Here is a 20,009-nt window from a genome sequence, read left to right on the forward strand (position 1 = left end):
CTGAAGCGCCTGCCCTAGGCCCGGTCCTCCCGCCGCCAGGGGGCGCTGTGGCGCCGCGCCGCCACTTCCCGCCCTTTCCGCGCGCAGCGCGTGCGTTGCCGGGCGCGGGCCGGCGGGCGGCGCGCGCATGCGCGGGTCGCGGGCCCGGCGGCGGACGGGAATTAAAATGGAAGATGAGGAGGTCGCAGAGAGCTGGGAGGAGGCGGCCGACAGCGGGGTGAGGGCGGCGGCGCGGCGGGCCCGGGGTGCTGGGAGGGGGGCGCGGGCAGGCGGCGCGGCACTGCCTGAGGAGGCGGCGGGACGCGTCCGACGGCGCGGCGGCCCTGCGGCGCTGCTAGGCCTCTTAAAGGGACCGCGGCCTCTCTCGGCGCGGGGTTGTGCGGGCCGCCCCCTGCCCCGCTGCTCGCCGGTTCTTCAGTCCCCTTTCATGTCCTTCCTTGGAGCAGCTCCCTGCGCGTCCTCCGCCGCGCCCCCCACCCCCCGTGTGCTCCTCGTTGTCCAACCCCCCCTCGGCCCGGCGGGGCTGTGGCTGGGGCGGCAGCGGGGACTAAGCGAGGTCGCGGCCCAGCTCCATACCAAGCTCCGGTTGCCGGGGTGAAGCAGGAGCGGGGGGGGCAGGAGGGCGGCGAGCAGAGCCAAAATGTGCGTGCCCAGCGTGGCCGTGACCCTGGCGGGGCTCTGGGGACAGCGCGAGGGCCGCGGGCGCACACCCAAAGGCCTTTCCCCCTTGATTCGAACGTGCTCCTTCACTCGGGCAGAACAGGGGCAGTCCCAACCTGGCCCCGCTTTAACAGCGGCTCAGGAGCTGCAGTTGGCGTCGTGTGTGTCACGCTGAGAGACCCCGAGGATTTGTGTATGCTGTGCTTGCAAATACAGTGAGTGTTTTAGCAGGAGTGTGGGCGGGTGCTCTGCGGGGTGTTCGAAGGGAGAGGAAACTCCACCACCCAAACTCTGCTTTTAATCGGTTTCTTGGGGTCGTTGAGGATCAGAGGGCAGAAGGACCTCCGGACAGGGCCTCGGCGAGGAGCCTGAACAGCATTATGGGCAAAGGATTGGGTTACACCTAGCCAGAGCCGGGGGAGCAAAATAGAGCCTGTAACTCAACGCTGGAGAGGGGCCGGTGCCAGGCTGACAGCAGAGCCACTCCTGCCAAGGCCGGGGGGCTGTGCCCAGCAGGAGCCTTGTGCCCGGCGTCGAAGTTAATTCCAGCGCTCCCGAAACCGCTCCATGAAGGGACACGGCTGGAGCCTCACGAGCCGATGACTGTGGCCTTGAGTAATAGTTTAAAATGGTCCTGTTGCTCCAATCCTGCCATGGAGTGTCTTCCCAGTTTGTCCTTCTTGCTGGTACGTCTCAGGTGCTTTTCCTTAGAAGGAGAAATCCCTGTCACTTGTCCTTTCTCACACCCTTTTCCAGTCCAAACTCATGGGAATCAGTGCTCGTAACCTCACTGGTGCTTGTGCTGGTGAGCAGGGGAACCACACAATCTCTGAGGTTGCACAAGCCCTCCAGAACCATCGAGTCCAAGCTGTGCCAAATCCCCACCTTGTCCCCAGCCCAGTGAGTGCCACATCCAGGCCTTCCTTGGACACCTTCAGCGATGGGCACTCCAAACCTCCTTGGGCAGCCCCTGCCAAGCCCTGAGCACCCTTTCCATGAGGAAATTCCTGCTGATGTGCAACCTGAGCCTCCTCTGGCCCAGCCTGAGGCCATTCCTTTTCCTCCTGTCCCTCTTCCCTGGGAGCAGAGCCCAACCCCACTGGCTGCCCCTCCTGTCAGGGAGTTGTGCAGAACCAGAAGGTACCTCCTGAGCCTCCTTTTCTCCAAACTGAGCCCCTTTCCAGCTCCCTCAGCTGCTTCCTGTAGGCCTGGCAGGAGGAGCAGCTGCTGTTGCAGTTGTTGGGCTCTGGATGCCTGTGGGAGCAGTTGGAGGGGTGTTGTAAGCGAGCTGCCTTTGCAGGGTGGGAGAGGGGGCAGGAGCTGCCCTGGGCCATCCCTGGGGGTCAGGAAGGGGATTTCTCTCTGTGCCTCGCAGGAACGAGCCTGTAGCTGCTGATGGTGCCTGCAGGAAGTGTGATGCTGAGCAGGATGGAGCACAGGAGAGCACAGCCTGCCCTTGTCCTGTGGTTCTTGTGGTCATGGTGGATGCTGGTGCAGCTGGGGACATTCAGGTGTCAGAAAGTCACAGCTACAGGAGGCAGTGGGTGGGGAAAGAGCAACAAGGGCAGGAGGAGGCTCTGCTGTGGCACTGGCAGTGACTGCAGCTCCTTCTGAGGGGCAGCTCTGATCTCTGCTCTGTGAGCAGGGACTGGACTGAGGGACAGGCTGGGGCTGGGCCAGGATGGCTTAGGCTGGAGATCAGGAAAGGTTTTTCTACCAGAGGGGCTGGGCACTGCCCAGGCTCCCCAGGGAATGGGCACGGCCCCAAGGCTGCCAGAGCTCCAAGAGTTTTTAGACAGAGTGGGATTGTTGGAGTGTCTGTGCAGGGCCAGAGGTTGGACTCTGATCCCTGTGGGTCCATTCCAGCTGAGGACATTCCATGGTTCTGTGGTTTTGTTCCATCCAAGGCAGCACAAGATGGATCCCAGCATAAAGGCACAAGGCTTGGCAGTCGTGGTTGGTGCTCAGGAGGAGACTGTGACAGAACAGAGACACCAAGGAGCAGCTTCAAACACATCCTGTTCTGACAATGCCAGGGCAAGAGGGAATGGGCAGGGTTACCTGGGATACTGGGAAGGAAATCCTCCCTGTGAGGGTGGGCAGGCCCTGGCACAGGGTACATTGGGCTGTGACTGCCCCTGGATCCCTGGAAGTGTCCAAGGCCAGGCTGGATGGGGCTTGGAGCACCCTGTGATAGTGGAAGGTGTCCCTGCCCATGGCAGGGGGTGGGATTGGGTGGGCTTTGAGGCCCCTTCCAGCCCAAACCATCTGTGATTCTGTGATGCTGATACTTCACACTGATGATAATCTGAGTTATTTAGACCTTCAGCACTTGAGAGAGCAGTAGAGACGTAGCAGGAGATCCATGGTGGGTTTTATGGGATATGTTACCTGTGTCCCATAATTTTTTAATATTCCACCCTCAGGGTGTTCCTTGGGAAAGCAAATGCGTCAGATTTTTAGTTCTGAGGGTTTTCATTTGTAGTTTTTGGTGAGGCTGAGAACTTCTGCTCAAGGCCTTAAAGATTTGTCAGCAACAGGCAGAGATCTCATGGCCTCCTAATTAAAATTAACTTCATTTCTCTTTTGCAGTTATCCCAAATCATGCACCAGGAAAATCTCATTAGGTTGAAGAAAATTCCCAAAAACCCAACACAGCTCTTCTGCTTCAGTGTGGTCACTGAAGAAGCTGTAAAACAAATCCTCTGGTGGTTGTTTAGGTGTTTAACATGGCTTCCATTTGTCTGTTGGTCTTGTGCCATCAGAATTGCCCCAAAACCAGAGCAGCATCATGAGAATATACCACTCCTGAGTGACCATGGCAGGCAGGTGCCCTCTGCTATGGCAGTGTCCTCTGTCCCAGGGCCACAGGGTGCAGCAGAGCTCGTGGGGCCTCTCAATCCCTGACACCTCCCTGGTGTCCAATTAGAGCCCTGGAATGTCTGGAATGAGGAGGTTTTGCTTATCCAGGAGTTACAGATGAAAAACCAGGGCGTGAGTAACGTGTGAGTTGTCCGAGTTGGGGTCAGGGTGGAAAGGGCTTCAAAGGCCAGTCTGGCTCAGAAAGCACTAATGGGGCTTAATTCCTGGTTTGTTCTTCTGTTGTGTTGTGTGGCCCAGCTGGAAAACACAAATGAGAGGTCAGTTGGTAACACTCAGGTCTGTTTACCTGGTTAAACCAATAATTAAATATTAGGTGGGAAGCTGGGCTCCAAAACTGGAGTGTATCCGTGGTCATGGGTGATCCTTAGCTTGGAATTGGTGCTTGACAGATGGATTCATTGGTTATTCCTTTTCCAACTAAAATTTGAGTGTGTCAGAGCCTTAATTGATTTCAGGTCAGAATCTCTTTCAGCTTCATCCCAAGGGGAGCGACAGGTCTGATCTCTGCCCTGTGAATAGGGACAAGACCCAGGGAATGGCTGGAGCTGTGCCAGGGGAGGTTTGGGTTGGAGATGAGGAAAGGTTCTTCCCCAGAGGGGGCTGACACTGCCCAGGCTCCCCAGGAATGGGCACAGCCCCGAGGCTGCCAGAGCTCCAGGAGTGGACAGGGTGGGATTGTTGGGGTGTGTGTGCAGGGCCAGGGGTTGGACTCTGATCCCTGTGGGTTCCTTCCAGCTCAGGATGTTGCCTTGTTCTCTGCAGGTCAAACATTACTCTGGCAATCCAAAACAGGTTAAAAAAATCATGGAATTAATCTCGTGTGTCTTTTTCCCCCTGGAGTTTGCAGATTGAGCTCCCAGCTGCTGCCTCCAGCCTCCCCAGTGACACCCAGCAATCCCAACTGTGCCTCACCAGTGCCCCCAGGAAGGGAAAACCTGCCCCTTGTCCCAGTCACCAGCCACTCTGGGAGGATGGGAGCAGCCACAGGCTGGGAATGGACCTTGTCGTGGGCTGGGGGCTGTCCCTGCTTGTGTCACAGTGCTCGGGCACCTCAGGTCACCTGTGGTGGCAGAATGTCTCCTGTCTATCACCTCCGTGAACCTGTGAGGTGAGGTAGATGTCACCTGCCAGCAAAGGCTCCAGGTCACTGGATCTGAAGGTTTCACCTCCTGTCACTTGGAGTTGCTGAATGGGATTGAAGTCCAGCAGTCAGAAGGGGAATATTTTGGACTGTGACCTCCCTCTGCTAATGACTGCTGTGGTCAGAGTCCACAGTAACGAGACTGGGATGTGCAGGAGCTGTGTCCATGAGGAAAACTGGGTTTTGGTGTCAGGCTGTGAGGGTCATGGAATCCAAGGATGGTTTGGGTTGGAGGGACCTTAAAGCTCATCCCATTCCACTTCCTGCCATGGGCAGGGACACCTTCCAGTGTCCCAGGCTGCTCCCAGCCCTGTTCAGCCTGGCCTTGGACACTTCCAGGGATCCAGGGCCAACCACAGCTGCTCTGGGCACCCTGTGCCAGGGTCTGCCCACCCTCACAGGGAGTAATTCCTTCCTAATATCCCATCTGACCCTGCCCTCTGGCAGTGGGAAGCCATTTCCTGTGTCCAGTCCCTCCATTCCTTGTCCCCAGTCCCTCTCCAGCTCTCATGGAGTCCCTTCAGGCTCTGGAAGGGGCTCTGGGCTCTCCCTGGAGCTTTTCTTCTCCAGGTGAGCATTCCCAGCTCTCCCAGCCTTTCCTCCCAGCAGGGCTGCTCCATCCCTCTGATCTCCCTGCAGCCTCCTCTGGCCGAGCTCCAGCAGCTCCAGCTCCTCTCTGTGCTGGGACAGGGCTGGGGCAGCTCTGCAGGTGGGGTCTCAGTGGGGCAGAGGGGCAGAATCCCTCCTCTCCTGCTGCCATCTGCCATCTGCAGGATGGATTTGGACTTCCCACACCAAAAAGATTTTGGGCAAACTTTCACCCAATGTTTGCTTTAGATGTCAAAAAAAGTCTTGGAACTGGGAATGAAAATTTCTTTTTCTGCTGTGCAGTGTTGCTTGGGCAGAGGGAGGTTTTTGGTTAAGAAATGGGAAGTTTGGAGGTTGGGAATGAACAGTGGGAAGTGAGGGCTGGTTTGGGAATGATGCAGCAAGGGAAGAAGGAGCTGCTCCCCTCCCAGGTGCTTCCCCCACCCATGAATATCCATTCTGGGAATGCCTGGCACTGCCAGGCTTGTTCCCAAAACCACGTCATGTCCTGTTTCTCAATGCACTGGTGCCCAGGAGCAGGATCTACCCAGGCAGACAAAAACACCTGAGGCTGTCCTGGGCCAGGCACCACCAGGCCTGAGTGTGGCTGAGCGACTGGGAGAACTAATTAATGCAGCAGGCTGATTCCCAGTAGCCTCAGGAACTGGAATGTTGCAGTAATTAATAGATTAATTTCTCTTTGGAGGAGAGAAATGGGTGGATAAAGAGGATATCAGGGACTGCCCGTGTCTGCTCTTTCCTGATGGTGTTTTAGGGAAGCAGTTCCAGGTTCAGGTCCCCATCAACAGCTCTGGTGACCTCAGATCTTAAAACCTGTTTTTATTTCCTAAAGAAAAGAGCATTAACCAGGCTTTGGAGTTTGCCATAGCATCCAGTGGTGCTGTAATGAGCAGACAAGGCTGTGGTTTTGGGAGGATCCAGCTCCAGCCTAATTCGCTCATTCTGGGGTTTGGCATTCCATGTTATTGGAGTGAGAAGGGGTAGAAGGTTGTGCCGGGAGTAAATACAGCAGAGAATGTGGTTAATGGTTTTCCAGTGCTTTGGAATGTGACCAGAGGTCCATGAGAGCCCCGTGCTCCAGCAGGGATCTCCCCTGGATTTCTGCAGACGAATTTTGCAGGAAGAGGGGGAAGTACCCACCCAGTGTCAGTGATTTATACAAAGTCTCTGCACTCCTCACACCTTCAGTTGCAGTCATTCACTGAACTTGGGATAAAATCCAGTCAGGGGTTATTCTTTTATTCCTTCCCCAACTCGGTCGAGCTCAGAGCTGCTGTTGTTTATTGTGTTTGGAGAGTGCCTGCTGGCAGGGATGGGGGGATAATGCTTTGTACATGTCCAGTGCATTGCAATTTTCCCAAAAGTTCCTTTGGGCAACAGCATTGCTGACTCGGGCCCCCTGTGCTTTGCCATGTTCTGGTTTTGCTTGGCAATGTGCCTCCATCCCGTGGAGGCTCCCTTCCTGAAGGACACATTCCTGGAGTGCTGAGGGTCTCCAGCTTTCCCAGAACACCCCCAGGGCATCAGCTTCGTGCCTGGGGTGGCTCTTTAGGATGCCAGGTAACAGGAATGTGGGATCTGAGCAGCAGCTTCATGTCCTGGGGTTTGTGTCTGCATTCCAAGGGGCCGTTATGGATCCTCGTTGCTGTTTTCCTCAGGGCTAGGGTAGGAAGGGTGTCTGTGATGGGGCTGGAGCTCAGTTTCCATGATGTCCTCGTCCACAAATGCAGCCTAAATGTCAGAGAACAGAGTCTCCTTCAGGCTGTTTGTTTGGGTCTTGTTTGGCAGCCACAAATAATAGCCCTAAAAGTAGGTGGGTGAGATTCCTTACTAATCTTTGGGGAGGGGGTTTTGCACGGGGATGTGAATCAGGCTTAGTTTTTGGTGATACAGATACATTTGTTTGGGAACGGGGAGCTGGAAGAGCCCCTCAGGTGATGGATACCTGGGATTTGTCCGCGGTGACCTGTCCATGTCCTCGGATGCCAAATCCAGCTGCCTCTGCAGACAGCTCATGCCTGTGGTGCTTGTAGTGCCTCTGGCACTTGGCCTCCAAGTCAGCTCCTAATTTTATCTCCTTACCGACATGGTGACAACGTGACACAGCAGAGGAGAGGGAATGACATCAGCAGACGGATGGATCCATGTGGAGCAGCAGCAGGGATTTGATTTTAATTAAAAACGAGCAGTGCCAAGGTGATTCTGCTTTTAAATTGGTACAGTGATCCCTGTCACGAGCTGTGAGGTTGCTCAGGGCTGGGGCTGTCTCTGCACGTGGTGTTTCATTCCTGCAATTCCAAACATCCTAGTAATGAACACTGAGCTTCCTGGAAAATGTGGAGTCAGTCCCTGTGTTTAAAAAAACCCACAATTTCTGACACATCAAGGGGTGTGTGAGGTGGGGAGCTGCTTTTGGCCATCTATTCAAACACAAAGGGAGACTTTTTCTACCCAGAAGTTCCGAGGATATCTGGAGGCAGCTAGAATCCCCTCAGCAGTGCCAGGAATTCTGTGGATCCTGCAGGACTCACAGATGTAGGGAGGGTGGGAGGGATTCGTGTGTATTTGGTGTGAATGGTTGGTTTATGTTATTCTGCCAAGATCCCTACATGGGGAGGAAGCCTCATGTTCCACAGAGAGCACAGTGCTTCCATCAGCTGCTGAGGCTGGAATTTAGGGAATATTTTATCTTCTTCTGGCTTTGCTCCTTGTGCCAGCGTGTTGTGGGCACAGGGCCTGTTCCCTGTGCTGAGGCGCCTCCAGTCCTGGGACCCTCATGCCAAGAAGGACCTTAGGGCCTGGAGCATGTCCAGAGATGGGAATGGAGCACCAGGAGAGGCTGAGGGAGCTGGGAAAGGGGCTCAGCCTGGGGAAAAGGAAAACCTTCTGGCTCTGCACAACTCCCTGACAGGAGGGGACAGTCAGGGGATGTTGTGCTCTGCTCCCAGGGAACAGGAACAGGAGGAGAGGGAACGGCCTCAGGCTGGGCCAGAGGAGGCTCAGGTTGCACATCAGCAGGAATTTCCTCATGGAAAGGGTGCTCAGGGCTTGGCAGGGGCTGCCCAGGGAGGTTTGGAGTGCCCATCCCTGGAGGTGTCCAAGGAAAGCCTGGTCATGGCACTCACTGGGCTGGGGACAAGGTGGGGATTTGGCACAGGGTGGACTCAGTGATCCAAGGTCTTTTCCAGCCTCCATGATCCTGTGTGATCCTTGGTGAGGAGCTTCCCAAACATGGAGCAGCTGCTGAGGGTGTTGGCACCACTTTATGATCCAGGACTGTGTGTTTGCTCCCTGACCACTGGCAGTTTTAGGGCTTTGGAGACAGAGACACCAAGAATTTTGCTGAAAGTGACCTGCTCTGGAGTGGGAAAGAGTGAAACAGGCTGTAAAGGAATTGTTATGGTTTAGGAGGATTTCTTGGAATAAATTTTCCTGTTGAGCAGAGTGAAGAGCTTCATTGTTCCTCTGGCAGGGGAGGCTGCAGGTTGTGATTGGAGTGTCCAGAGCGTGCGGGGCTGTCCAGCAGCGCTGGAGCTCGGTGACAGTGACATGAATCACTTGTCCTCAGGTGCTGAGGTGGACGTGACGCTCTGCAATTGCAGCATCTCCCAGTCAGTCCCACGTTTGGACTGTGGCTGCAGCCCCTGAGCTCACCTCAGAGCCAGCAGCAGTGCAGGAACAGCCCCAGAGCTCACCTCAGAGCCAGCAGCAGTGCAGGAACAGCCCCAGAGCTCACCTCAGAGCCAGCAGCAGTGCAGGAACAGCCCCAGAGCTCACCTCAGAGCCAGCAGTGCAGGAATGTTACTTTTGCTAAGGCCACCTCTCTTCTGCAGGGAAGGAGGGAGCAGAACAGAGCCTTATCCAGGGCTGCTGTATGGCTTGTGACACCCTCGTGCCCACAGTCCCACCTCAGAGCTCAGCAGCCCTGTTTCAGCTTGAGGTGAAATGATTTGAGGGGCTCCTCAGTGTGTTTCCCGCCCTTCCACCCCGTTCTCCTGCACTGGGATATTTAATAGGGGATATTCCTGGGAGCTGTGGTGAACTCTTGGAGGCTGAAAATGTGGTTTCAAGACCATGATGTCACCTAGGCTGGCTCAATGAGGAGCCAACCCCTTCCCCTCAGTTCAGCTTCCATTGTTTGCCTCCCTCTGCTCCACAGCATCTCCATCCTCACTGGAATATCCCCCTCCCTGCTGCCTGTTCCCCTGCTTCTCTCAGAGGGCAGGAGGCAACTCATACACATTTTTCTCTCTCCTGAGCAGTGCTGGAATGGGATTTTCCTCCCTCCCAGTCCCCTTGAAGAGGAAGGAAACTGCAGGTGTTTGCTCTCCCCAGGAGGCTCTGGCTGAGACCTGCTTTGTGAAGCTCTGCCTGGTTTTGTTACCTCCCAGGACAGGGTTGGGTAGGAAACTCAATCTCCCACCCACCTTTTATCTATCTGAAATGATTTATTCCCTTCTAGGCGGAGGCTGCCATGGCCTGTATGACCAACAGCCAACACTGTGGTTTGGCATCTTGTCGTGACTTGTGCTCCTTCCTGCTCACAGGGGCAGGGAATTTCTGTCCAAACCTGTTCCTTTCCCGAGCTGTGCCCACTGTGGTTCCTGTCTCGGCAGTATGGGGGAGAAGCCAGGCCTCAAAGTAGAGCAGCTGCCTCCTGCCAGAAGTTTGGAATTTCCTTCTGTAGTGCCAGTTATCAGCTGGCTAAACTAGGACACTGTCAGGTAGTGCTTTCCCCACTTCCTTGATGATGACATCAAACACAAAGAGCTGTTTCGGAGCCTCTTTTAATGGAGCCATCGTGAGGATCTGAAAATACTGGTGGGGTTTGGGCAGGTCACTTGCAGGAAGGTTGAAACCTGGTTTTGTTCTCCACCTCAGAGTTTCTCTGTGAAATTGCTCCAGTTGCAACACCTGGCCACCTTTGCTGAGGTGGATGCCAGCCTCAGGCAGAGGCTGATGCTCAAAGCCGGGCTCTGTGAGTGATTAACACGTCTCTCTGCCCGTGGGTGACTCGGTGGGTGACTGGCAGCGTGTGGAAAGGCAGGGAGCAGCACAGGGAGGCTCCCTGTGTGCAGGAATGTGGCCCTGCCAGCCAGCCCTGCCCATGTCCCTGGCCGTAGGCTCGGGGCTCAGCTCCCCCTGGAATCGCGCCCTGGCTGCTGCTGCTCTGCCTGGCAGGCCTGGCCTGGTCCCTGCCAGGATCCAGGAGTATCCTGCTGTGGAATCCCATGGGATTTTATCATCACAGGTATTTTTTTACCACCTGAAGTTAAAATGAGTGATGAGCTCCAGATCCATGGCCTGCTGTGGGTGTGCTCCTGGGTACAGCAAAATACTCGTGGTGGTTTTGCTTTTCTCATGGCTTATCTATGGTGGCTTTGCTTTTCCCTGCCTCTTGATTCCCAAGTCATCCTCAGATGGAATCACACACTCCCTCTCCCCTTTATAGATCAGTATTCAGAAGAGTGAAATTAAATGCATGCCCAGACAGGCTCAAACTCTGACCTCCAAACTGAGATTTGTCTTCATTATATTAAAAACTTTGTGTGTTTACTTTTCTCTCCTTCTTTTCAAGGAAATAGACAGACGATTGGAAAAGAAGCTGAAGATCACACAGAAGGAAAGGTAAAATCCTGGTTTTCCTGAGGTGCTGTTGGGCAGCTGAAGGCCTGGGGAGTGGGAGCAGTGGGGTAAAACAGCTTCAAACTGAGCGGGGATCGCTGGGTTGGAGTTGAGAATTAGGGAATCTCTGTCGCCTTGCCACTAGGTGGCCCTTTGGAGCCGTGGCAGGGCAGCAGAAAGCTTCTGAGAGTGGTTTGATTTCAGAGCCGGCTCCTCCTGACTGGGTGTAGCTCCATCTTGGGGGAAGCCGTGTAAGAAAGAGGCAGTCACAGGAAGAAATGTGCGAGTCAGGTAACCCCAGTTCTGGCTCTGGAGTGACTTCGCTGTGTCTTGCATCAGGGAGAATTTGTTTTCCTGCTTCCTTTGGGTCTGGGCAGGGGTGTGTTATTTTCTCCTACCAGAAATGTTTTTAATCCCTGCTGACAAGTTCTTTGTTGTTGGGGTTTTCTTCCCCTTTGCTTATTAGAGAGTAATGGGATTTATCCTCTGGGAGTTCCATGCAGAAAAGGGACTACAAAACATTCATATGGTGAGCTGGGGCTGAGGCTGGCTCTCAGGGGTGAAATGGCAGGGTTGAAGTGACAGGCTGGGTATCCTGGTGAGAGGAGCCCCAGAAATCCTTGCAGGGAATGAAATCAAGGTGCTTACACCAATATCTTCAACAAGAAATGCTAAAACTTTACCCAGTGTCTGTTCCCTTTCCTTCACTACAGTTTAATGGTGTCAAACAGGGACTGATTTTCCATCCCTTTCTGAGCTAATTCACTGCTCTAGTTTAGAGTTACAACTACAACGAGGTCTTTAATTATTCCAAACTGTTCTTAATCACAGGAATTCTACCAGGCAGAAAACCCCTGTGGAAAACAAGCACCAACCCCATGTTTTTCTTCCCAGCAGCAGAAAGTCCAAATCCCCTCCCAAAGTGCCGATTGTGATCCAGGACGACAGCCTTCCCGCGGGGCCTCCGCCCCAGATCCGCATCCTCAAGCGGCCCACGACCAACGGCGTGCTCAGCAGCCCCCACTCCGCCAGCCGTCCCGCCTTCCCTGTCAAGTCGCTGGCGCAGCGCGAGGCTGAGTACGCTGAGGCCAGGAAACGCATCCTGGGCAGTGCCAGCCCTGAGGAGGAGCAGGAGAAGCCCATCCTGGACAGGTGAGAGCAGCCCTGTGGGCCCCTGGGGAATTCCTGCCTGCCTCTAGTGGGGATGGGCTCCTTGGGGAGTGCAGCTGGGCCAACACAGAGAGAGAAGGGCTCTGTTGGTAGAGCCTCAGCTAGGTGGGAGCGAGAGGAAGTGCCTGGTAACACCATAAACCATGGAATCATTGAGGTTGGAAAAGCCCTGCAGGATCACAGTCCAGCCATCGACTGGCACTGCTGTGTTCCCCACTAAACATGTCCCCAGGTGCCACATCCGTGTGCCTTTGGAACACTTCCAGGGACGAGGCAGCCACAGCTTCTCTGGGCAGCCTGTGTGAGCACCTCCCCACCCTCACAGGGAGGAATTCCTTCCTGTTATCCAATCCATTCTTGCCCTTTGGCAGTGGGATGCCATTCCCCCTTGATCTGTCTCTCCAGACTTTTGTCCAGAGTCTGTCCATCTTTCCTGTTGGCCCCTTCAGGCCACAGTTAGGTCCCCCCAGAGGTTCTCTGTTCTAGGCTGAACAATCCCAATTCCCTCAGCCTTTCCTCACAGCACAGCTGCTCCATCCCTCTGATCACCTTGGCAGACTCCTTTGAACTTGTTCCATGTCCTTCCTGTGCTGGGGACCCCAGAGCATGTGACAGCATTCCTGTGGTGCAGGGGTTTCCTGAAGGCACTCAGAATTCCACACCTCATTCTCTCGCTCCCAGTGTCCCTGCAGCCCCAGCCCTGCTCTCTGTGTCCCCACAGGCTCAGCTGTGCTTCCTCTGTCCCCACAGGCCGAGGATCTCACAGCCCGAGGACACCAGGCAGCCCAACAATGTGATCCGGCAGCCACTGGGCCCCGATGGCTCGCAGGGCTTCAAGCAGCGCAGATAGAGGCGGAGGTGCCATTCCGCCAGCATGGACACATGGACCCGGGCCAGGGGGCCTCCCGGGGTGATTTGCACTGTGACCCTTTTGCTCTGCCCACTGTGACTTTCAGCCCCACGCACTGTGACCTCCCCTCTCCACCCACTGTGAGCGGCGATCCCAGCAGGGCTGTCCCCGCAGCCAGGGGGACACGAGGGGCCATGCCGGACTCGGCCGGGCGCAGGGAGTTGTGCGTGTCCCACTCGGGTCGGAGCGAGCGCCAGCAATAACGTCTGTTGTACTCAAAACCTGGCATTTAAGGAAAGAAAAAAAAAAAAGAAAAGATGGGAAGCCTCCCCAGCCACCACGCATGTTGTCCTCATCACTTGCAGAACGAGTTCTGTTTCCGAGGATTTTAGGTTCTTTTAATTTGGTTTTCTGTTTGTTTTCTGTTTGCTTTCTGTATCTTGGATCGGCGGAGTGCATGGGAAGGATTTGAGCTGTTTGTTTGAATCCAGAGAGGTAGCTGAGTGTTCTGAAGGGAGTTCCAATGCATTTCCATGAATGTGATGGCTTGAGGATGACAAGCTCGTGCTTCTCCCTCTCCATTTCCACTGCCATGAAAGCGAACTCCTGGATACCCCCAGATACCTCAGAGTGGGAACCAGTTCACATCTTGGCTCCTGTTAAAGCTTGGCTTCGATTCCTGCTGGCTTTGAGGAAAAGCTTAAAATACATCCTTTTTGGGTTCTTTTGTATTTGGGGAGAAGGGAATGCAGAGTGACCCCATGAAAATGCCTGCTGTCCAGCCGCGGAGGGCCAGGCGGTGAAGAATTCGGGAGATGAGGAGGAGAGGCTCTGGCCGTGATGTTGGGCAGTGGGATATCCCGAGGGTCCAGCCCCAGGGGCGCAGGGACGGTACGAGCTCTCCTGGAGCGGCAGAACTGGGAACCAGAGCAGCCCTGGAGAAAGCCTGGATGATCCCTCTGTCTCCCTGGAGGCAGCGAGGCTCTAGCTCCCGGGAAGAGGATGGGGAGGCTCCTGCTCCCCAGGAATGGAGATGTTCCCCCCTGGATGAAGCTGAGGATCACTTGATATCAAAGGATTGGATGAACACTAAGTGCTCTTCCTGGAGGGGCCAGGACTTGGAAAGCTGGGTGGTTCCCGATGGATTCCTGCATCGGCATACTGTCTTCAGTAGGTGTGAGGGGGAATGAGCCAATCTTGATGTGCACGAAAAGCCTTGTGTGGAAATGAGGCTGAAATCCCACAGAAATGGGAAAATAGAAACTACCTGTGTATCCAAGCGATCCGCTGGAACCTTAATGAGCTCCTCACAGCTGGTTCCGGGTGGGGTGGGATTCCCCCTGGGATCCTGCTGACTTTTGGGGGATCTCACTCATCCCTCTCAGGCTGGGGGCCGGGATGAGCTCCAGGAGGGGGCGGGAGGGAGAAGGACATCAGCAATAACTGTAGTCACTACGCCTTTCCTTAATTATTCCTAAAAATAGCATCAAATAGCCAAAAACCTCCCAAATCCACCGGATTTCCAATGCGGCTGGTCAGCGCCACATTGCTGCCTCCTCTGTGTCCGGCACCAAAATTCCACCTCTGGCACCGAAATCCTGTTTTCCAGCACTGAAATCCCCTTCTCCCGGCTGCTCTTTCCTGCTGCATCCCGGTACCAGGACACGGTGCCAGGACATGGTGCCCAGGACACGTCCCGCCCGCGGGCAGGGCTGGGTGGCGTTCCTGTGGGAAGCACCTTCATCCCGAGGAGGGGGAGGATGGACACGGCACCGCGTGTTTCCGCTCCGAAAAAAAAGTGCGCTGGAAAGAAAACGTTTTATAAATCGTATTTTAAATAAATGTCTTTAAACTTTTCAGGGCTTTATGGCTCCCTCCTTTTATCCCTGTGTCTGCCAGGGCCAGCTTTTTGGTGGCTGGTGTGTAAAAACACACCAGGAAGCTAAAATCTGGGATCTTTTGCCCATAATTGTGCTGGTTTTACCCCCAAACGAGGGGATTTTAACCCATTTTTAGGGTGGTTGAGAGGAATGGTCCAAGGAGGGTGGGAAGGGCAGTGGTCCAAGGAAGGATGTGGATCCTAGATGTGGACACAAGTGCTCCCTCTCCCTGGAGGAGAAACAAGCAAATCAGTTAATTTAATTAATTTAATAGACAGTGATTATTTTGTTGCTCCATGCTGGGCTCCCCCTTGGATGTTGTGCTCCCTGATGTCCAGAGAAGGTGCTGGAGGCTCTTGGGGTGAGGAGTCCGGGAGCCCTGGTGGCTCCCATAGCCCCAGCTCCTTAAATTTTTAACTATTTATTTATAATAAAAAGAATGTAAACATATAACATTAATATATAATATAGAAGTATTATTAAATATATGAATATAAAATAAACATATAATAATTATATTTAATATAGGATACAACCCAGTATCTAATACGTATATTTTACATATTGTAAATATCTCATAGAACATATACCACTAGCCTATATAACACTATAAAATAAATAAATAGAAATAGTAGATTCCATTATCTGATTTATAAAATTACCTGATTTATAAAACCAGTGAAACCGGTGAGTTTCGTGGCTCGGAGCCCAGAGCCAGTTCCAGTTCCCACAGCGGACTGGGACCAGTTCCTGCACCGGGTCCTCCAACGCGCTAGGGGGCGCCGCGGATGCGGAAGCGCCTATCTCTGGCCGTTCCCCCGCTCCTGGGCGGCCGCGGAGGCAGCAGCGAGGCATCAGCGAGGTACCATCGAGGCGTCGGGACAGAGCGGCGGGGCCGCGATGGCGGCGGAGGCGGAGGAGTACGAGTCGGTGCTGTGCGTGAAGCCGGCGGTGCTCGTGTACCGGCTGCCGCCGCGGGCCTCCAACCGTGGTTACAGGTGGGGCCCGCGCCCGCTCGCGGGGTGTCAGCGCCTCCTGGCGTGGGGGGCTCGCCCCCTCCCTGTGGGGTTTGTGGGGGTCCCCTCCTCATGAGGTGTGTGGGGTTTGTGGTTCCCAGGAGGTGTCTGGGGTCTCTCGCTCTCCGTGGGGCAGCAAGAACTGCCCCTCATGGGGTATCTCAGCCCCCTGTGGGTTCTCTCGTGAGGTCTCTGTGCCCCCATCCCCACCCCACAGGGGTGTCTCCATCCCCCCGTGTGTTTTGGGGCTCCCTCCTCGTCAGTCCCCAGCCAAAGCCTGTCCTGGCACAGCCGCCTGTCCCTAACGCAGCTTCGGGTCTGGAAACTCCGCGGAAAGGGAACCGAAACCTCCCGCGCAGCTCCCGCCTGCTCCCCGCCCAAACCCAGCAGCTGTTTTGGGGTGAAACGAGACATCTTGTGACAAATGCCGCTCTCCCCGTGACCCTCGTTACCAGCTGCGGGCAGAGGAGCTCCGGGGCAGCACACGGGGGCTCACACTCCCCTTCCTGCTTCCCAGAGCCGCGGAGTGGCAGCTGGATCAGCCGGCCTGGAGCGGCCGCATGCGGATCACGGCCAAGGGCAGCACGGCCTTCATCAAGCTGGAGGACAAGAGCTCGGGTGAGGAGGGAACCCTGGGGCTCCGCGCTCCGTGGGGAGCAGCGATGTGGGGCTGAGCCCGGCCTTACCCCGCCTGGTTCCCGTTTTCCAGGAGAGCTCTTTGCCCAGGCTCCTGTGGAGCAGTTCCCCGGGATCGCTGTGGAGGGCGTGACAGACTCCAGCAGATACTTCGTCATCCGGATTGAGGATGGGAACGGTGCGTCCCGCACACCCGGGGACCCGTCAGAGCCCTCGCTGCTGCTGTTTGAGAAGGATTCCTGCTTTCCATGGTGGAATACTCCCTGCACGGGGGAGGGGGGGGCGGGGCAGAGGGAGGAACTGCCTCCGTCCCACGGCTCTGACCTTATCCAGGAACAAAAACACTTGCGTTTGGCTGCTCTGTGTTGGTAGGAGTATGCAGTAGCATCCCCCTGCTGCCAGTTAATTAAAAAGCTGTTTGTACTCAAGTTGTAGGTGCAGCCAATGAGGTGAAACACCTGGAGATTTCTTTGGAGAAGGGAAAGCTCTGGCCTAATTGTGGCTGTGGCCTTCCAGTCCCTAAAGGATCTCCAGGAGAACTTGCAAGGGCCTTGGGGACAAGGGATGGAGGGACAGGACACAGGGAGTGGCTTCCCACTGCAGATGGGATATTGGGATAAATCCTTCCTTGTGAGGGTGGTGAGGCCCTGGCACAGGGTGCCCAGAGAAGCTGTGGATCCACTGCCCCTGGATCCCTGACAGTGTCCAAGGTTGGAATGGGCTTGCAGCCACCTGTGATAGTGGAAGGTGTCCCTGCCCATGGAATGGGATGGGATTTACAGTCTTTCCCACCCAAACTATTGTGGGATTCTGTGATCCCCAGTCCTGTGGCTCAGTCTCCAGTGTCTCAGTTCTGTCTGGAGGCAGCGCTAAGCACAGGGTTGTGCAGGATGGAGCATCCCATCCCTCCTCCCGCACTGCTCAGCATCCCAGCCCTGATTCCTCCTCCCTGCCCAGGCCGCCGGGCATTCATCGGGGTCGGCTTTGTGGACAGAGGTGATGCCTTTGACTTCAACGTCGCTCTCCAGGACCACTTCAAGTGAGTCTGTGCCTCTCCCTGTGTCCTCTCAGTTCTGTTTTTGGCAGGTCTGCAGGAGTGGTGGAGAAGTGGGAGCTGGGATGGGCAGGTGTAGTGGGAAGAGGAAGAAACTCACAGCTCTTCCTCTCTCCAGGATTTTCCCAACCTGGATCAGCAGCATCCCAAACTGGGCTTCCCAAGTCCAAAACTGGGTGTCCGAATTCCCAGTCCAGATTTCTAATTTATTTCTTCTGCTTCCTGTATGCGCTGTAAGGGGGGCTGCTCCAGCTGCTGGGGTTTTGGGGTTTTGGGCTTTCAGGGAGGGATGGATGTGGTGCTGTCACACTCTGGCAGCTGCTACTGGGAATCATCCCCTGGGTGCTCCCTCAGGTGAGGTCTCAGTTCACACCTTGGCCTTTGCGGAGCTGCTGCCATGGAGGGGATGATCCTGAGCAGGATTTATTTGTCTGGGGGAGCCTGGGGCAGGCTGTGACGTCTTCTTTTCCGTGGGTTTAATTCCTGCAGGTGGGTGAGGCAGCAGAGCGAGCTGGCCCGGCAGGCCCAGGACCTGGAGCAGGGACCCAAACTGGATCTGGGCTTCAAGGAGGGAGAAACCATCAAACTCAACATAGCTGTGAGGGCCTTTCCCAGCTGATTCCAGCGTTTCATTTGGGTGGCACAAGGAAGCAGCAGCTCCTCCCCGAAATCCCTGTGGCTGTGGGCAGAGGGCAGAGCTTGTTGGGATAATGCTGCCCACAGGGATTTGGAGGGGGTTGTGGTGCAATCAATTCCTGCTACCAAAACCAGACCTGTGGGATCTGTGGGTACAAACCACCCTGGCTGTGACCCCTTTGGATGCACCGTTAGTGGCATGTTGCAGTAGTGCAAGATTTTATTCCCAAATTGAAACAATTTGGCTTCCAGGGTTTTCACACTCTGGCTCTGGATTTAAGTGCAATCCCACCCACCATTCCTGCTCTCCTTTCAGAACATGAAGAAAAAGGAAGGAGGGACAGGAAGCACCAGGCCACGTCCTGCAGGGCCTGGGGGCCTGAGCCTGCTCCCCCCACCCCCCGGAGGAAAATCTGGCTCCGGAGAGCGCCCGGTGCTGCTCTCCATGCCCACCCAGCTCCCAGGAACCCCCATCACAGGTCCGTGCTCCCAGAGAGCTCCTGAGGGGCTGCTTCATCCATCAAAGCAGGGAAAAGAGGGAATCTGGGAATGAGAGTGAGAAATCACTCCTGCTGATTTGTTTTCTCTCTTCCCAACTTTCTGACAGACTCCCTGTTGTCCTGGCCTCAGCCCACTGCTGCTGCTGCTGCTGCTGATGTCTGGGGAGACTTTGCCAAAGCTTCGGGGTGAGCAGGAGAGGGATTTGGGGGGGATGTGGATGCCCCAAAACTGTCTGGTTCTGCTGGGAAACCCCACTGGAGTGGGAGCACTGCTCCATCCAGTCCCAGCTCTGGCTCTGTGCTGCAATTCCCTAAGTTCAGGTCCGTGGGCACTTCTTATTCTGCTGCTCCATGAGAGTTTTGGGGTGATCCTGGATGACCCATTTGCAGCCCAGTTTCCTCCCTGGATGCCTTTACCATTTCTAAACACCCTTTTTTCCCTGTTTCTCCCTCTCTTCAGTTCGGCTTCCACCCAGGCTCAGGGGAGCACTGGCTGGGTTCAGTTCTGAGCTTGGCCTTGATCCACTTTTCCCCGTGTGGGTGCTGGGATCCTCAGGATTCCTGCTGGACCAAAGATGCAGCCTCAGGACACCTCACTCCTGTCCTTAAATCCCACCCAGTGTCAAAATGCTGGAATTAATGCTGGAAACAACCAACCACGTGCCTTAAAACACTCCACAGCCTGAGCCTGCCACTTCCAGGGCATGGATCATGGGAGACATTGGAGATTTTTTCTTTGGGAAAAGCCATCAGGTCCATCCCTCTGCCTTCTCCTCATGCTTTTGGGCAAGATCAGTCCTTCCCTCGGCGAGGAGCATCTCCCTGGAGCCATCCCACCTTCCAAATCCACACAAACCTTTCCCTGCCATGATGCCAAGCACTGCCTGGATTTTTTTCTGAGCACTTAACTGGGGTGTGGGGAGCCTGATCCTGGCATTTTCATGCTGAAATTCCTCATTTCTTACTCTGGGAAGTTTGTTTTACTCCTCGTCTATGTTGAAGACACGATATTTTACTCCTTTCCATGGACATTTTATTAAGGACAAAACAGAGTCAGGCTCTTGGACAGAGCTGGGGTTGAGATTTCTCTTGAAGCAAATAAATATTTTCTTACCTATTTATATTAAGGCTTTTCCAAGTACAAAATCTGACTTTTTTTTATCCAACCCTTTGGATTTTCCTTTTCATTTCCAACTGGATGATGGGCATTTTGCTTTCAGAGCTTTCCCTGGGCCTGGCAGTGAACCCAGGTGAGAATGTAACGCTTACAAGTGAACAATAAAATGGTTTTGATGCCAGACTGGAATTCTTTTCCTCCCCTGGGCGGGCTCGGAGCAGCCAGGATGAGC

At 54.9% G+C, this 20,009-nt stretch overlaps 2 protein-coding genes and 1 long non-coding RNA gene across 4 annotated transcripts; 2 read left to right on the top strand and 1 right to left on the bottom strand.

The window, feature by feature from the left end:
* Nucleotides 1-122: 122 nt before the first annotated feature.
* On the top strand, nucleotides 123-14,795 carry SZRD1 (SUZ RNA binding domain containing 1). Of its 2 annotated transcripts, none has more exons than XM_033079885.2 (4): nucleotides 123-217; nucleotides 10,872-10,921; nucleotides 11,813-12,070; nucleotides 12,839-14,795. In XM_033079885.2, exons 1-4 carry the CDS (start codon nucleotides 128-130, stop codon nucleotides 12,936-12,938), a joined length of 498 nt encoding a protein of 165 aa, XP_032935776.1. In that variant the 5' UTR covers nucleotides 123-127; the 3' UTR covers nucleotides 12,939-14,795. The 2 variants fall into 2 exon arrangements, with proteins under 2 accessions (XP_032935776.1, XP_032935777.1); XM_033079886.2 differs by having other exon boundaries at nucleotides 11,816-12,070.
* LOC122149453 lies at nucleotides 13,605-15,562 on the bottom strand. The gene is made up of 2 exons (XR_006163114.1): nucleotides 15,481-15,562; nucleotides 13,605-15,047 (listed from the first exon to the last, which is right to left on the bottom strand). It is a non-coding gene; the product is annotated as an uncharacterized LOC122149453 (long non-coding RNA).
* On the top strand, nucleotides 15,488-19,960 carry NECAP2 (NECAP endocytosis associated 2). The gene is made up of 8 exons (XM_033079881.2): nucleotides 15,488-15,816; nucleotides 16,352-16,452; nucleotides 16,544-16,648; nucleotides 17,428-17,509; nucleotides 18,014-18,122; nucleotides 18,477-18,639; nucleotides 18,768-18,846; nucleotides 19,121-19,960. Exons 1-8 carry the CDS (start codon nucleotides 15,719-15,721, stop codon nucleotides 19,167-19,169), a joined length of 786 nt encoding a protein of 261 aa, XP_032935772.1. The 5' UTR covers nucleotides 15,488-15,718; the 3' UTR covers nucleotides 19,170-19,960.
* Nucleotides 19,961-20,009: the final 49 nt, after the last annotated feature.

The sequence above is a fragment of the Catharus ustulatus genome, chromosome 24 (assembly GCF_009819885.2).
Source record: "Catharus ustulatus isolate bCatUst1 chromosome 24, bCatUst1.pri.v2, whole genome shotgun sequence".
Lineage (NCBI taxonomy): Eukaryota > Metazoa > Chordata > Aves > Passeriformes > Turdidae > Catharus > Catharus ustulatus.

What these genes read in the sequence shown, in the direction of transcription:
- NECAP2 (XM_033079881.2), top strand. Translation starts at nt 15,719, where the DNA reads ATGGCGGCGGAGGCGGAGGAGTACGAGTCGGTGCTGTGCGTGAAGCCG. An exon ending in CCCAGGAACCCCCATCACAG is followed by an intron (nt 18,640 to 18,767) that starts GTCCGTGCTCCC and finishes ACTTTCTGACAG; the next exon opens with ACTCCCTGTTGTCCTGGCCT. An exon ending in GACTTTGCCAAAGCTTCGGG is followed by an intron (nt 18,847 to 19,120) that starts GTGAGCAGGAGA and finishes CCCTCTCTTCAG; the next exon opens with TTCGGCTTCCACCCAGGCTC.
- SZRD1 (XM_033079885.2), top strand. Translation starts at nt 128, where the DNA reads ATGCGCGGGTCGCGGGCCCGGCGGCGGACGGGAATTAAAATGGAAGAT. An exon ending in AGGAGGCGGCCGACAGCGGG is followed by an intron (nt 218 to 10,871) that starts GTGAGGGCGGCG and finishes CTTCTTTTCAAG; the next exon opens with GAAATAGACAGACGATTGGA. An exon ending in GAGAAGCCCATCCTGGACAG is followed by an intron (nt 12,071 to 12,838) that starts GTGAGAGCAGCC and finishes CTGTCCCCACAG; the next exon opens with GCCGAGGATCTCACAGCCCG.